Source organism: Homalodisca vitripennis, chromosome 4, assembly GCF_021130785.1.
Source record: "Homalodisca vitripennis isolate AUS2020 chromosome 4, UT_GWSS_2.1, whole genome shotgun sequence".
Classification (NCBI taxonomy): domain Eukaryota; kingdom Metazoa; phylum Arthropoda; class Insecta; order Hemiptera; family Cicadellidae; genus Homalodisca; species Homalodisca vitripennis.
In genome coordinates, this window is record NC_060210.1 from 26,153,584 (window position 1) to 26,168,156 (window position 14,573).

The 14,573-nt window shown below is 34.9% G+C and overlaps 1 protein-coding gene across 1 annotated transcript in view; it reads right to left on the reverse strand.

The window, feature by feature from the left end:
• The window catches only part of LOC124359066 (protein Skeletor, isoforms D/E-like), a 133,797-nt gene that overhangs the window by 38,689 nt on the left and 80,535 nt on the right, over window positions 1-14,573 (reverse strand). The window contains exon 7 of the mRNA XM_046811473.1: window positions 6,806-6,905. Within this exon, the coding sequence (XP_046667429.1) occupies window positions 6,806-6,905 (100 nt within the window). The remainder of the gene's footprint in view (window positions 1-6,805; window positions 6,906-14,573) is intronic.

Sequence of the window (14,573 nt, forward strand, 5' to 3'; positions counted from 1 at the left end):
TGTTTCTTTAACAGTGGCTACCGGAGACTTACTAGTAGTGATTTCTATAAGTTGATGTGTCTGTAAGTGAGTATGATGGTGTTTCTTTAACAGTGGCTACCGGAGACTTACTAGTAGTGATTCCTATAAGTTGATGTGTCTGTGAGTATAATGGTGTTTCTTGTAACAGTGGCTACCGGAGACTTACTAGTAGTGATTCCTATAAGTTGATGTGTCTGTAAGTGAGTATGTTGGTGTTTCTTGTAGCAGTGCCTACCGGAGACTTACTAGTAGTGATCCCTGTAAGTTGATGTGTCTGTAAAAGAGCATGTGATGGTGCTTCTTGTACTTTTTAATATCTGAACAAGGATCTATGTAACTATTATAAATAATCAGCAACGCACAGAGTAGAATAGTTCTTCTCTAAGGGAAACTCTCTCAAGTGCCTTTCGTGAGTCACCTAGAGTGTGTCCAGTCGTGTCAAAATCAGCCGCCTCTCTTCCTCAGACCACAATAGCCCGGACTTCCTGCCGCTTGCACAACTCTGGTGCAGTGTGTATACAACCATTGTAAGAACCCTGGGAATGTTACGTCTTAACTTCTCACCAAGCACAATGTCAAATGATTGCATCTCTTCAGTGAAAGTTTGAGTATCTTCGTTCATCCCACTCAGTAGAATTCCTACACGGGAATTGTTCTTGAGCTATGTAATCAGCTGATACAATTGAACTAAATGAGTATGATAATCGTTAGCTAAACACAACAAAGTAATCTTCAACTTCACTAGCAGATGATAAAACTCCACGTGTTAAAAGTCACAATCTTGAGCAGCTAAACAATGTATTAAATGTAACATTGATTGAGGCGAACCAGTGGTTCTCTTCATATTGCCCCATCTTAAATGGAAGCATAACTCAAATCATGCTTTTTAGTGCACTTATAACAGAACCATAAAGCTCTTCCAGAAATATATATTGCAGCCATAAATCGGCACCTTACTTAAGTATAGTATATGAATAGAAAGTATAGTATTCAAGGCAGTTACTTGAAATTAAAGGATCACGTGGAAGTAAATTCAGCTTGTTTGCCATGAAAATTCTTATTTCTTATATCAGTATGGAGTCGTTGAAAACTGTCTATCATACGTTTTCTCACGCCCGAAATATTTGCTGTTCTTTTGGAAAAAATCTGTATATTCCAGTATTATTTTAAAACAAAAAAACTCATTTTAATAATTATGTTTTACCTAAAAGTATATATAAAATATATATATATATATATATATATATATATATACTTGATGAATGCATTCCCTATTATACAGCATTAAAACATTACGTACATATTTCTAGGTCAGTTCAGTAGAAACATTTAAAAATACTCTGAAGCGGCACCTGATAAACCGTGCGTGTTATAACGTCCAGGATTATTATTTTAGAGATTTCTAAAGTGGTTTTGTGAAAAATATCAAATAAATATGTCTTGCAACATGACACACTAATACACTACCAAAATGAAAGGTATTAAATCAAAAATATATTTTATTATATTTGTCATATAATAAGTCATTCGATTGACATCGCTCGAGGCAGTCGCTCACTAATCGTTGTTACTTCGCAACATAACCTAAATTCGTTATCTAAACTTAACCTATTGATTTTTATTGTTATTCAACAACTAGGTGAAGTTTATTAAACAGTCTTGGAAAGTGATCCGGTGCATTTATTGTGATGAGATATTGCAAACGGAATGTGATCATGTTAAGTCAGTGCCATGGCTGTGGTAACCATTATTGTTTTGGGTGTAGTGTATGCGCAATTTTAAGGGAAGGTTTACATCCGTGAGTAGTAAATAAAATATTCAGACTCCTGTAAAAATAGGCCTAACCACAAACTGTGATACTGAGCTCAAGACTATGGTAGGTAGCCTTACTAGTGAGGTTGAACGTTTAGAAATCATACTTAAAGATGTAAAAGACAGTCAACGTTTTATATCAGGCATGTATGATGAGATGTTTAATGAAATAAAAGAGCTTAAAAAGCAAAACCAAAGTCATAAGCACGAGATGGTGGGTCTGAAGAGAACGGTTGATGGCAGGGATGGTGAAATAGAAGAATTGAGAATGCATGTAAATGACATGGATCAATAGAACAGACGCTTTAACTTGTAAATAAGTGGAGTGCAAGATGCCGGTAAGGAAGATACAATAAAGATTTTGGAGAGGGTTTGTGGGGAAATTAATGTTACTTTTAACAGTCAACATATCCAGGCTGCCAACCAACTAAAACATTTCAACGCTGAGCGCCCACCTACACTGATTGTCCAGTTTACAAAGAAGGATGTTCGGGACCAATGGATATCTCAGGGAAGAAAAGCCTACAAAAATGCTGCTGCGGGCAAGCCTAAAGTCTATGTAACGAAAATCTGACAGTGGACAACAGAAAACTGTATAGAGAAACCAGACTTAAGACAAAAGACAGAAACTATAAATTAGTGTGGGTGAAAATGCTTCAATTATACATATTAAATCAAAAAGGGACTTGGACAAACTTTTATAAGTTAGAACTATTTATACATTTGAATCACTCTGTATTTGCGTCTTAATTCTTTTACCTTTAATGTTTACAATAGGCTCAGGTACTTATATGGATGGCCTGATTGTTAGATGTTACTCAGTGTTATGTCTGGGTTGGTGTATTATGTCTTAGTATTAATGTAACTAATAGATGATGTTTTGTCTTTTCTCAATCAGACGGCTTACAATGTTACGATGCTATAAACTATAGTATAATGATTACTTGCAGATTGATCTCCTTTATTGCTGAAATTCAAGTACGAATCAAATTTAGACGAATATTAGTACTGTATTCATGTCATTAATGTAGGAATTTGTCCAAATAATAAGAAAATGTATATTAGTTTTTAGTGTAATGTATGATAAAGGTTTATCGTTAAAATATTTTATACCTGATATATTGCTGTAATTATGTGTGTAATAGCATGGGTTACCAACTCAAATGAGTAGGTACTCGCATATAATATGTTTGTTTCACTTACAGGCACCAGAGACAGGTTAGAGACACGATCACGTCGAAGGTCGTTAGATAACTAAATTACATGACAGACAGACGCCATATACTTACCGACGATGAACTCTCAATTGATTCCTTATCATCAACTAACGTAGCGCTCATTGATTCTCCACTAATATTGCTCATAAATCTGCGGTCTTTTGGAAGATTTTGACGACCTAAGGGTTTTCTTATGTGGCTCTAACTTTGATGTGTTATTAATATCAGAAATATGCATCGATTCATCGGTAACTGATATCTTCCAAATACCAGATTATAACTGTTGGTTTAGATGCAGAGAGTCAAGGGGCTTAGCACAACGCCAAATGTTCATAAAAATTGTCTGTTTCTCAGATTTTGTCTGATGTCAGAATAACTGAATGTGAGTTCAAGGCGTTTAATGTCAAGCTTTCTAAACCCAATTCGTACAAATTTTACACATCTACAGACCACCAATAACCAATGAAAGGTCGTTTTTGTATGAGCTAGATATTTATTTATTTATTTTTTTTTAATTTTACACGACAGCTACAGGACATGATATAGCACAAACAAAGTACAAAACCTTCAATTATTCCCAAAACAGCCATCCTAACTAAAATTAATGTACTCTTAATATGAACTTTACATAACAAACTAAACTAAACTAAACTGCTGGCAGTTACAAAAATTAATATTTAATTTCTTTACACAACATAAATAAATGAACTCTATACAATTTAAATAAAAATAACAACTTGCTACATTGTACACATACAATTCTACAATGAACAATAAATTAAATCAAAATAAAAGAATATGTTGTTGATTCGATGTGATAGCAAGGAGAGACTTATATTAGTCGGTGACATTAATCTTAATTCAAATCATACTGCATCATCTTATTTGGATCCTAATTGGTTCAATATGAATCAATTTTAACCTCTTATGGACTCGTGAATTACATCGATATTAACACAGGGGAAGAAATTCAAAATAACGTTTTGTTCACATAGTGCATTGACCATATTTACATTAGACCCGATCCTTGGAGGATATTTCCAGCAGTTATTACCTATAAACCAGCTGACCACTATCTTATAGGTTGCGCTATGGTTAACGACCATGGTTCATGAGAACATGATGCTTCGAAGCAAAATATTCTAAGTAATCTTTCTGTTTATAGGCTTTTGACTCAGGTAACCTCGCCAACTGTACGTACAGATAATAATCCAAACTGTTGTTACGAAAAATTGTTAAAAATTTTCAGAAATGTCTGTGACAAAAAATGGAAGCATTCTCCAGGCAATTTAAAATATCGTAGTGAGTACGTAGAATTTCGAATCAAAATAAATAGATTGATTCTTACAACAAAAAGATATTACGTTTTTAGAGATTTGTGCAACGTCCAATATGATATGAAAAAGCAATGGAATTGTATAAATGCTATGCTTGGAAATAAAACCCGTGAAAACCTAGACGATGAAATATCACGAGCTTTTTTGAACGTTGACACTCCGGATACTATACATAACGAATTTTCAAATTTTTGTGTAGAAATTGTTAGTGATATCAATCATGTTTGCCCTTTAAAGCTAACACGTTTAACTAGCACTTTTAGACCTACTCAAACTTTTACGTGCCTAAGCCAAGTAAATTATTTTTACATAAAATTATCCAGTCACTGAGCAATAAAAAATCCCCAGGAATTGATGGAATAAGAGTAAAGGACATTCGAATGGCGCATGAAAGGATTTGTGATGTAATATGCAGCCTTATAAGATAATCACTTAAATCAGGATCCAGAATCTTAACCTCAAATTCTCGGCCTGTAGCTATTTTATCGGTTACGGATAAAATATTCGAGAAATATTTTGCACGCTATTTAAATAAATCCTTGGAAGAAAATAAAATAATTTCTGAACACCAGCATGGTTTCCGAAAAATAAAGGAACAGACAGAAACTTTGTTACAAATTTTATGAATTATCATTTAAATTCCAGAAAGCAGGTTTTGTCCATTTTTGTCGATTACCCAAAAGTACTCAATACACTTGACCATGCCATACTTCTGGATGAATAAAAAAATACTGGAATTCAAGCCAAGTGGTTTTAAAGTTTTAAAGTGGTTCGCAAGTTACTTGGAACATAGACCACTTTCTGTTAAAATTGCCAATAAATATAGTTCATGCAGAGTCTCCAACCAAGGAATCTCACAAGGCAGTGTTTTGTTCCCAATTCTATTTAATATATATGTTAACAGTCTTTCAAGACTAAAATTCCATGGACATTTGTTTATGTACGCGGATGACGTAGCACTCGTGGTGGCTCACAAGGGCCTCTATCTGGCAGAACCTCTCATTTCTTCTGATTATAATGTAATGCTTAGATGGGCACACGATAGGAAACTAATAAATAACAAATTCTAAAAAACCTTCGTAATAAACTTTAATTCCTCTATAATTTTCTTAATGGACCTCCAATAGCTAAAAGCCGAAGGCCATAATGAAAACAGTTGTTTGTGTCAAAGTATAAAAGTGGCCACGGAAACAAATTATTTGGGCATCACTATAGACCACAAATTAAAATGGGAATTACATATAAAAAAAATTAAAATCTGTATCTGGAAAACTCTATTACTTAAGAAATACCCTTCCAGGTTGATTATACCTCACAATGAAGCTAATTTATAAGTCGATGTTTGAATCCTTGATGCGGTAAAGGATACAGCCTCTAATCGATCATAAACCGAGTGGATAGCTTGCAAGGAAGAACACTATATCAAATATGGTGGGAGTGCCTCAATTACAGAGTAATTTCCGAATTCCTGATAGCCTTTTACTATACAGATAGAATACCTTAAATTCCAAAATCATTAAAAAATACTACTTATCTGATTTGTTTAAAACCGAAAACACAAAAGCATGTTATCTATACATTTAGAAAATTATATCAATATAAACTGCCAAGATGTTTTAATATATACGGGGAAAATTTGCTGAGTTACATTATACCAAAAATATTTAATCAAATCCCTATAGAACTGCTAAAATTTAAAAACATTTTACATTGCTAAGCCTTACATACTTGATTGGCTGCTTGAAATGGAAAATGATGAATAGACTAGTGAAGGTTTAGGTTTAGGAAAATAGATTATATTCTATAACTAACTTTTCATACAATTGAAGCTTTGAATAGCATTCTGTCTTATACATTGATGTTGGATTAATATTTTTACAGAATAAAGTGTGTGTGTGTGTGTTTGCGCGCGCGCGCGCGTATGTTGCAGGTAAATTAATTGATATATTGTATTGCACTATTGTTGACATATTGTAATCCATTTCAATAAAATTAGTTGTAGAATGCCATGGATATAGCATATGTTGATCATGTATATTATACAATGATTTAGTTCAAGCAATATCTTTCGGCTATTGTTTTATCTGTAGTCTGGTTGTGCATTCGATTGGTAATTGCTAAAGCACCGACGCCAAAAGCGCGTTCAACGTGTTTCTTTTTTTTAATTAGAAAACATGTTTATTAGGATATTGTGTATAGTAAAGATGGGAACCCAACGATAAATTATCTGTAATTTGTTAGGACCCAAGATTGTGAATGTTTGTTGCAAATCTATTTCTTGATTCTTGAATTTCTTGAAGTAAATGTTGAGCTTTTAGTATTTTTAAATTCATGTGTTAATTAAAAACACAATAAAATAATTACAAAAAATAAATACGAGTACAATAATTTTAAATTAAAAGTATAGAATGTACTTACCTAGTTTAGCGACAAGTTGAACCACTACGCTGTCCCCCGCTACAGCCCAGCGCACTTCAAAGGCTAACTCTTCGTGTAGAACTTCGCAGTTGAGCTTGGACTGAAACACCATCATTGCAAAATAACAACGTGCAATTTCGTCCTTTCCATTGTGTCATATTTTAATCACAGGAACTTGTAACGGTTCTACACACATCAAAAGTTAACTCTTTGTGTAGAACTTCGCAGTTGAGTTTGGATTTAAACACCATCAGTGCAAATAACAACGTGCAATTTCTTTCTTTCCATTGTATTTCAATCATTGTATTACATGAACTTGTAACGTTTCTACACACATTAAAAGTTCTTCGTGTAGAAATTCGCAGTTTAGCTTGCACTGACAAACCATCAGTGCAAATAACAAAGTGCAATTTAGCCCATTAGATTGTATGAAATATAGTTTGGTGGAAGATCTGAATCACGTGATATACCGGCAATAGCGACTTGATGAAGCTACCATGAGTTAGATAGCAGCTCTGTATCACGCGATGTATATGTAAAAGTGACATTTGTAAATACCACCACGGGTTTGCTGGCAGGTATTTATCACGTAATGTACAGATAAAAGTGGCGTTTGAAGAGACCAATACGGGTTTGCTGGCAGCTCTTTATCACGGTATGTACAGGTAAAAGTGACGTTTGATAAGGCTACCATAGATCTGCTGGCAGTTCTGTATCACATGAAGACGTATTATATATCATTCTCAGTATCCTACATTGGACTTTTAAATGTTAAATGGTCTCTTAATGTGATCTTAATTTAATATCCATGTGGCTCATAAAAAAGTGTTCCCAACACATTGTGAGTCCCCTAACTCAACTAGTGAATTTGTATTTCCAAATAGGAGATTTTCCCTCACTCCTGAAAATGGCTAAAGTAACTCCTATTAAAAAAAATATCCATATTCCATCAATAACTATCGGCCTGTCTCTATTTTGCCAGTTCTGAGCAAAATGTGTGAAAAACTCTTTTTGGTAAGAATGCTTGGATTTCTTAATAGTGACAACCACCTCACTAATGACCAATGGGGCTTCAGAAAGGGCCAATCGACTGTAGACGCAGTAGTGAGTCTAGTCGAAAGGGTTGTAGAGGGATTAGAATGTCGAAACCCCACCTTAAGTGTGTTTCTTGACTTATCCAAAGTATTTGACTATTTTGACCATATACTGCTTGACAAACTGGAATCGCATGGCATTCGAGGAGTGCCTCTTTCGTGGCTCATTTCATTTATAAGCCACAGAACCCACGTGGTTCAAATATCAAACCAACTTTCAACACCAATAGAAATGAAGTATGGAGTTCCTCAGGGCTCCATGCTCAGTCCAATTCTTTTCCTGGTCTATGTCAATGATATAGAGTCATCACTACTGCACGGAGACTAGTGCAGTATGCTGATGACACAACTCTCTATTTCAATGGAAAATCAAAAGAAGTGTTGGAACAACAGGCTTTTGTTGACCTGAATAATTGCGTCCAACATTTCCAAAGTCTCAATGTCACAACAAACAGCTAAAAATCCAAATTTTTGAACTTCTGTTTGCGAAGTGGAGATTCTGGGTGTGGGCCTGCCATAATGTTGGCAGAATTCGTTCTAGAAGAAACAAAATCCACTAAATTCCTTGGAATACACCTTGATCAAGGGTTGACATGGAATGCTCACATCGAGTCAGTTTGTACCAAATTAGCCTCATACATTTATGTTATGAGGTCTTTAGCCAAATACTGCCTGAGTCAGATACTGATGACGGCATATTATGGTCTGATTTACTCACTTCTTACCCACGGATTGGTGTTGTTGGGCTCTAGTGCAAACAATCAATTTTTGAGAGCCTTCAAACTTCAAAAGAAAGCGATTCGAGTTATTGCAAAATTGAGTTTTGGAGAGTCGTGCCGACCAGCCTTCGAACACTTGCAACTATTGACTCTGCCCTGTCTATACATCCTGGAAACAATTTCATTCTGTATTTCCAAATGTACCCTGATGAGGAGCCGTGATGTGCGCGGATATGAGACAAGAGGCAGAGACAACTACCATTCTAGAAAACATAGAACGGTGGTTTATGAACACTTGCCTTCGCAAGCAGTGTCCATTTTATCAACAGATTTCCAGCTTCCATTAAAAATGCACCAACGCCTATGGCGTTAAAAACCCGTCTTAAACGCTTTTTAGTGCCAATGGCATTTTATAATGTCGGCGAGTTTTTGGCATGTAACTGGGAGACCACCCATTTTGAAAATAGACCCTGGCGTTGAAAATGGTGAAAATTGGCGAGTGACTGGAGTGAATGAGTGCAAAATATGTATGTATGATAAATATGATACTGTGGTATGGTTGCAAAATGTTATACTAAATAGCAGAATTTTACCATTAAATGTATATTGTTTACGGTAATAAAAGGTTTGAATTTTAATTTTAATTTATTCTTTTATATAGACTGCAAACAAGCAAAGAACTATTTCAACTTCGACTTATAAATATAGTGGAGTCTAACCGTACTCTGGGGTTGTGTTCTATAAGTGACAAACTCAAAAATCTCTGTTTGGTTGTAAAGTGCTCTATCCAACCTTATCTCCCGTAGGTAATTGGATGTAGTTGCACTATACCCTAACGAATAAGGATAAAAGGCTAAAATCAGTCGCTAATAAACCCTTTTGTAAGAGAACACTTGTAATAGCCAAAACTGATGATTTCTATGCACTCCAAACATTACAGGGATGGACTATTATCTCTAAGATATAACTGAAAAACCCCCGCGATCACTGCAGTAACGGAGCAATCGAGCTAATCATCTATTCTAGTATTTTGTAACCGAATAGAAATCTGTAATGAGGTTGGGAATTGAGAAATGATTGAGACTTTAGATGATTTTAGGGTTTTTAATGTAACCGGTTTCCAGTAGTTTTTTGCGATACGACCTTGAAGTCCTATGTAAAGCCCCCTCTGCAGAAGCTGTCTTATCTCCCAAGGCGAATTAGAAACCTGTAACTAAATCGGATTTTCTAACTTGTCCGGTGGAGACAAGATACATTAAATTGTACTAGGCCGAGTTGAGAGTAAGCCATTGACCTAAAACTTCCTTCCACACTCTCTCTACACCCACTTTGTTTTAGCAAACATAAAAATAACGCCAGCAAAAATAAAAAATTTTAGCTCTCCTACCAAATTCAGCAATTCAAAAATGGAATTCAAATGACATCTAGGATTAAGCAACACGGAACCTAACGTGATTTGTTACATTGTAAGGGTAAACCACTTCAAATGATTCGACACCATAGCAGTAAAACCTATGTATGATCACACAATATCAGAGGAGGGACATATTAGTATAACACTGCTGGGGCTGTGGTCAAGTGCTGTTCGATACCATTGCAATAAAACCTGTGTATGATCACACAATATCAGAGGAGGGACAAATTAGTATAACATTGCTGGGGCTGTGGTCAATGGTTGTTCAACACCATTGCAGTTAAACCTCTGTATAATCACACAATATCAGATTAGGGACAAATTTGTATAACACTGCTGGGTATGTGGTCAATGGTTGTTCGACACCATTGCAGTTAAAACCTGTGTATGATCACATAATATCATAAGAGGGACAAATTAGTATAACACTGCTGGGGTCTGTGGCCAATGGTTGTTCGACACCATTGCAGTAAAACCTGTGTATGATCACACAATATCAGAGGAGGGACAAATTAGAATAACAACCGCTGGGTCTGTGGTCAATGGTTGTTCGACACCATTGCAGTAAAACCTGTGTATGATCACACAATATCAGAGGCGGGACAAATTAGTATAACACTGCTGGGGCTGTGGTCAATTGGTTGTTCGACACCATTGCAGTAAAACCTGTGTATGATCACATAATATCAGAGGTGGGACAAATTAGTATAACACTGCTGGGGCTGTGGTCAATGGTTGTTCGACACCATTGCAGTAAAACCTGTGTATGATCACATAATATCAGAGGTGGGACAAATTAGTATAACACTGCTGGGGCTGTGGTCAATGGTTGTTCGACACCATTGCAGTAAAACCTGTGTATGATCACACAATATCAGAGGAAGGGCATATTAGTATAACACTGCTGGGTCTGTGGTCAATGGTTGTTCGACACCATTGCAGTAAAACCTGTGTATGATCGCACAATATCAGAGGAGGGACAAATTAGTATAACACTGCTGGGGCGGTGTTCAATGGTTGTTCGACACCATTGCAGTAAAACCTCTGAATGGTCACACATCCATTACTACTCTCGCAGTTCTTCACATTTTCCACATGAGCTATTAGCACTTCGTCACCGTACTTGTCAGGTTAGTACTCACTGAGATGAAAGGTTATTGTTCAGAATCGTTTCAATGATAAAATAAGATTTAAAGTTTACCTGCGACTGTCCTACGTTTTTATTCGAATAAAATCGTTTTCTTTCTGAGAGCTTTTCCAGTAATTTTAAATAATCAAGCATTTATTAAACTAATTGGATTACCGAATATTATATTATAATTCCGTCAAGCTAGTTGCTTCGTTTAACAATATATTTCTAAATAATATGATCTAATACATAAAATGGAGTGTTAAATTATCAGAATAATATAATGATTATGGTGAGTTTCGGTTGCTGGTTAATCTTACCAAGTAGAGGGAAATATCTTTTGTTATATCTTTGGATTACATCTTTCTTAGTATTAACCCTCAAACTTTCCTGAGACTATTACCGAAATCATTTAAATCACGGTGAATCCATTATATTTAAGTGATTGATTGAATGGGCCCACCCACGTGTATCATGACTTGTCAATTCGTTTTCCATGAAAACGTTTTATTGGTTGCGAGTTATTCCTCTTAAACCATTTGCTATTCTTATATCTTTAATTTAGTATACTCTTTCAAACTCCTATTCAACTTATACTACCTTTAACTGCGAGATTAATTTATAGCTTCCTAGATATATACAATATTTTTAAACGTAATATTGCGAGAATTTAAATTTTAATCGCTTAACTCTTATTAGTAAATGTAAAATTTCTAATGCATCTCAAAAACTATGAAACATTATGTCATATTCAGATTTTATAAGCTTGCACGTAATAATTAATATTTTAAGTGAAAGCCTGAATATTTTGAGTTATTTAAATATTCTTACGCAAAGGGATGGAAGAGATAATAAAGTTATATTACCAGAGCACGTGTTCCCTAAAGATTAGAGTTTGAAAAGTTTCCGCTCCAAAAGTTGACAGCAGTCTGCACAACATATTAACACTCGTAGAGAGAACATAGACGCTGTGATATATGTTACACATTATCTAAAACTATCTAAAAATGGTATCATTCAATCATATGACATGTTAAATCTAAACGAAAAAAATAAACACGAACTAATATTGTTGAAATAATATAATATAATAATATGAAATATATACAAATATATTATACATTACACATTTGATATGTATACATATATAAAGAGAGAGTGAGAGAGAGAGAGGGTGAGAGAGAGCGAGAGAGAGAGAGAGAGAGAGAGAGAGAGAGAGAGAGAGAGAGAGAGAGAGAGAGAGAGAGAGAGAGAGAGCTTTATCAGCGTTAAAAAAGGGTAAATAAGTACATTTTTTACAACAATGTATTCAATTATATTATTTGGTAATATTAAATAAGGCCATCAATCACAACTCCAATGCTTTGTATAACTATCGGTACTGACATTACATCCTAACTTTTTCGTGGGCTGACAGAATCATCGGTGAGAAGAATTATGGAGTCATTGCATAATGTACCAGGAAGTTGGGATTACTGTCTCTATATTCTTCACGTTACTGTGTACTGCAGATATGGATGTGACTATCACTTCAGAGGTAGGAACGGCACCATAGACTGCCACTATCTTACCACTTGTCTCGACAAGTTAGTGTCAGTCTACACAATACGCTCCCTTTGTCGACAATTCATTTTAGACTCAAACGCTTGTTGGGGTCTAATGAGTTCTACAGAAGTCCGCTGGGACATATCTGAGAGTGCTAGATCTGAAGTCTATGCAATTGTATCTGAAAGAATTAGTGAAATGCATTTTGTAATGTGAGTGGATACTATGAGGAAGAACCGTCTCCACTCAATAAAGTGGTGATCTCTGCGATACAACACGCAAATTGTGAAGAGTATTAATTAAAGATATTATTAAGTTTTGACAGCAGACCGAAAGAAATGAAATTCTTCCCACCCCTCAAGATAAGCTTTGCTAACGTACAGCCAATAACATGGTATATTTTGACAACAGAACTAGTCAAGTCTAGAAGACTAGACATCCTGGCGACACGTTTCAATGCATTTGTGTAAGTAAAATTTAAAACCGGTTCAACTTTTACCAGTTTTTAGGATCTTATTAGTGGTATTTTCTTATAAGCCTACCTCCCATTCGATCTCCCGCTACCTCTCTTAGAATATAAAGTTTCAGAACATTATAGTTTATTGAAATACAAGACCCATAAAATACAGTATTGTAAAACGTTTAGAAACTTAAACGCACTGTGTAAAGTATACTGTGTAAGGGAAATGACGCGTAGGCTTTGATGACCATGTCACTAAGTACTTTGCCCACGTAAGGCAAAGAAAACATATTCTTCAAAAATTTAAAATGTATTTGAAATAATACAAATAACATTTTTGTTATGAATAGCCAATCTGCAAAAATCAAAAGCGATTTTTAATAAATATTATTATTCAATAATTATATAGAATATGACATAGGTTACAACTCGTATTATCTAAGATAGTAGTAAGGCACACCAATTGTGGCTTAAGAAGCCTCTCTGAAGTGGCATGCAAATTTAAGTCTAAAAGCCCATTTCATTCTCTAAACAGACAGACAAAAGAGTCTAAATTGTGTAAGCCTGCTGCGTGATAGGCTTCAATTACGCTCTATTTAATATCACAGACGAACATACACCCTAGAGCTAGATGTTCTCTGTACAGAAATCATGTCTGTAAACGATTTAGTTTTCAAGATACAATGGGGATAGAAAGGCAAACACAAATACCTTTTTACAGGCCCTCAGGTAACGCTCATATAATTATATTAATACTACAAGATATAATTATATTATGTATATCAGTGTTCCAAAACTTCCACAACTATTAAGTAGTTTACCCTATTTGAATTATTGAGTTAAATGAGATGACATAATTTGATAATATTATAAATGAGAAAGTGACTGTGTTTGTTTGTTTTCTTTCAAGTAAACTATTCATCCAATTGTAACCACATCGTACATGGGCACTATTAGAGTCCGTGATATAAATATAGGCTTATTATTGTGTAGAAAACCCTCCGGAATGCCCCCCCCCCCCGCCGATCAGTCTCTAAAGTTGGGAAGAAATTTCACCTTGGTCTCCAAAGATTAAAAGAGATTTTTTAAAGTAAACAATTGTTATTTGTTAACATTTTTTATAAAAGCACAACCATGTTTGATCAATTTAACGCCCTCCCCCAATATGCTTTCATAAATATATATATATATAGATATATATTATGCTTTCATCTATAGTGTGAAAGTATAGAGTTAGCTTAATAAAGACAACACCTCTTACTTCAGCCTTTTCTTCAACCTCTTTGAGCACAGAGTAAAAGAATATTCAGAGAATATGAATATAAGTTTCAATAATAATATTCTTGTTCACTGTATATTTGAGAAAATATTAAGTATGCTTTGTACTGTAATGCACACATCAAAGAT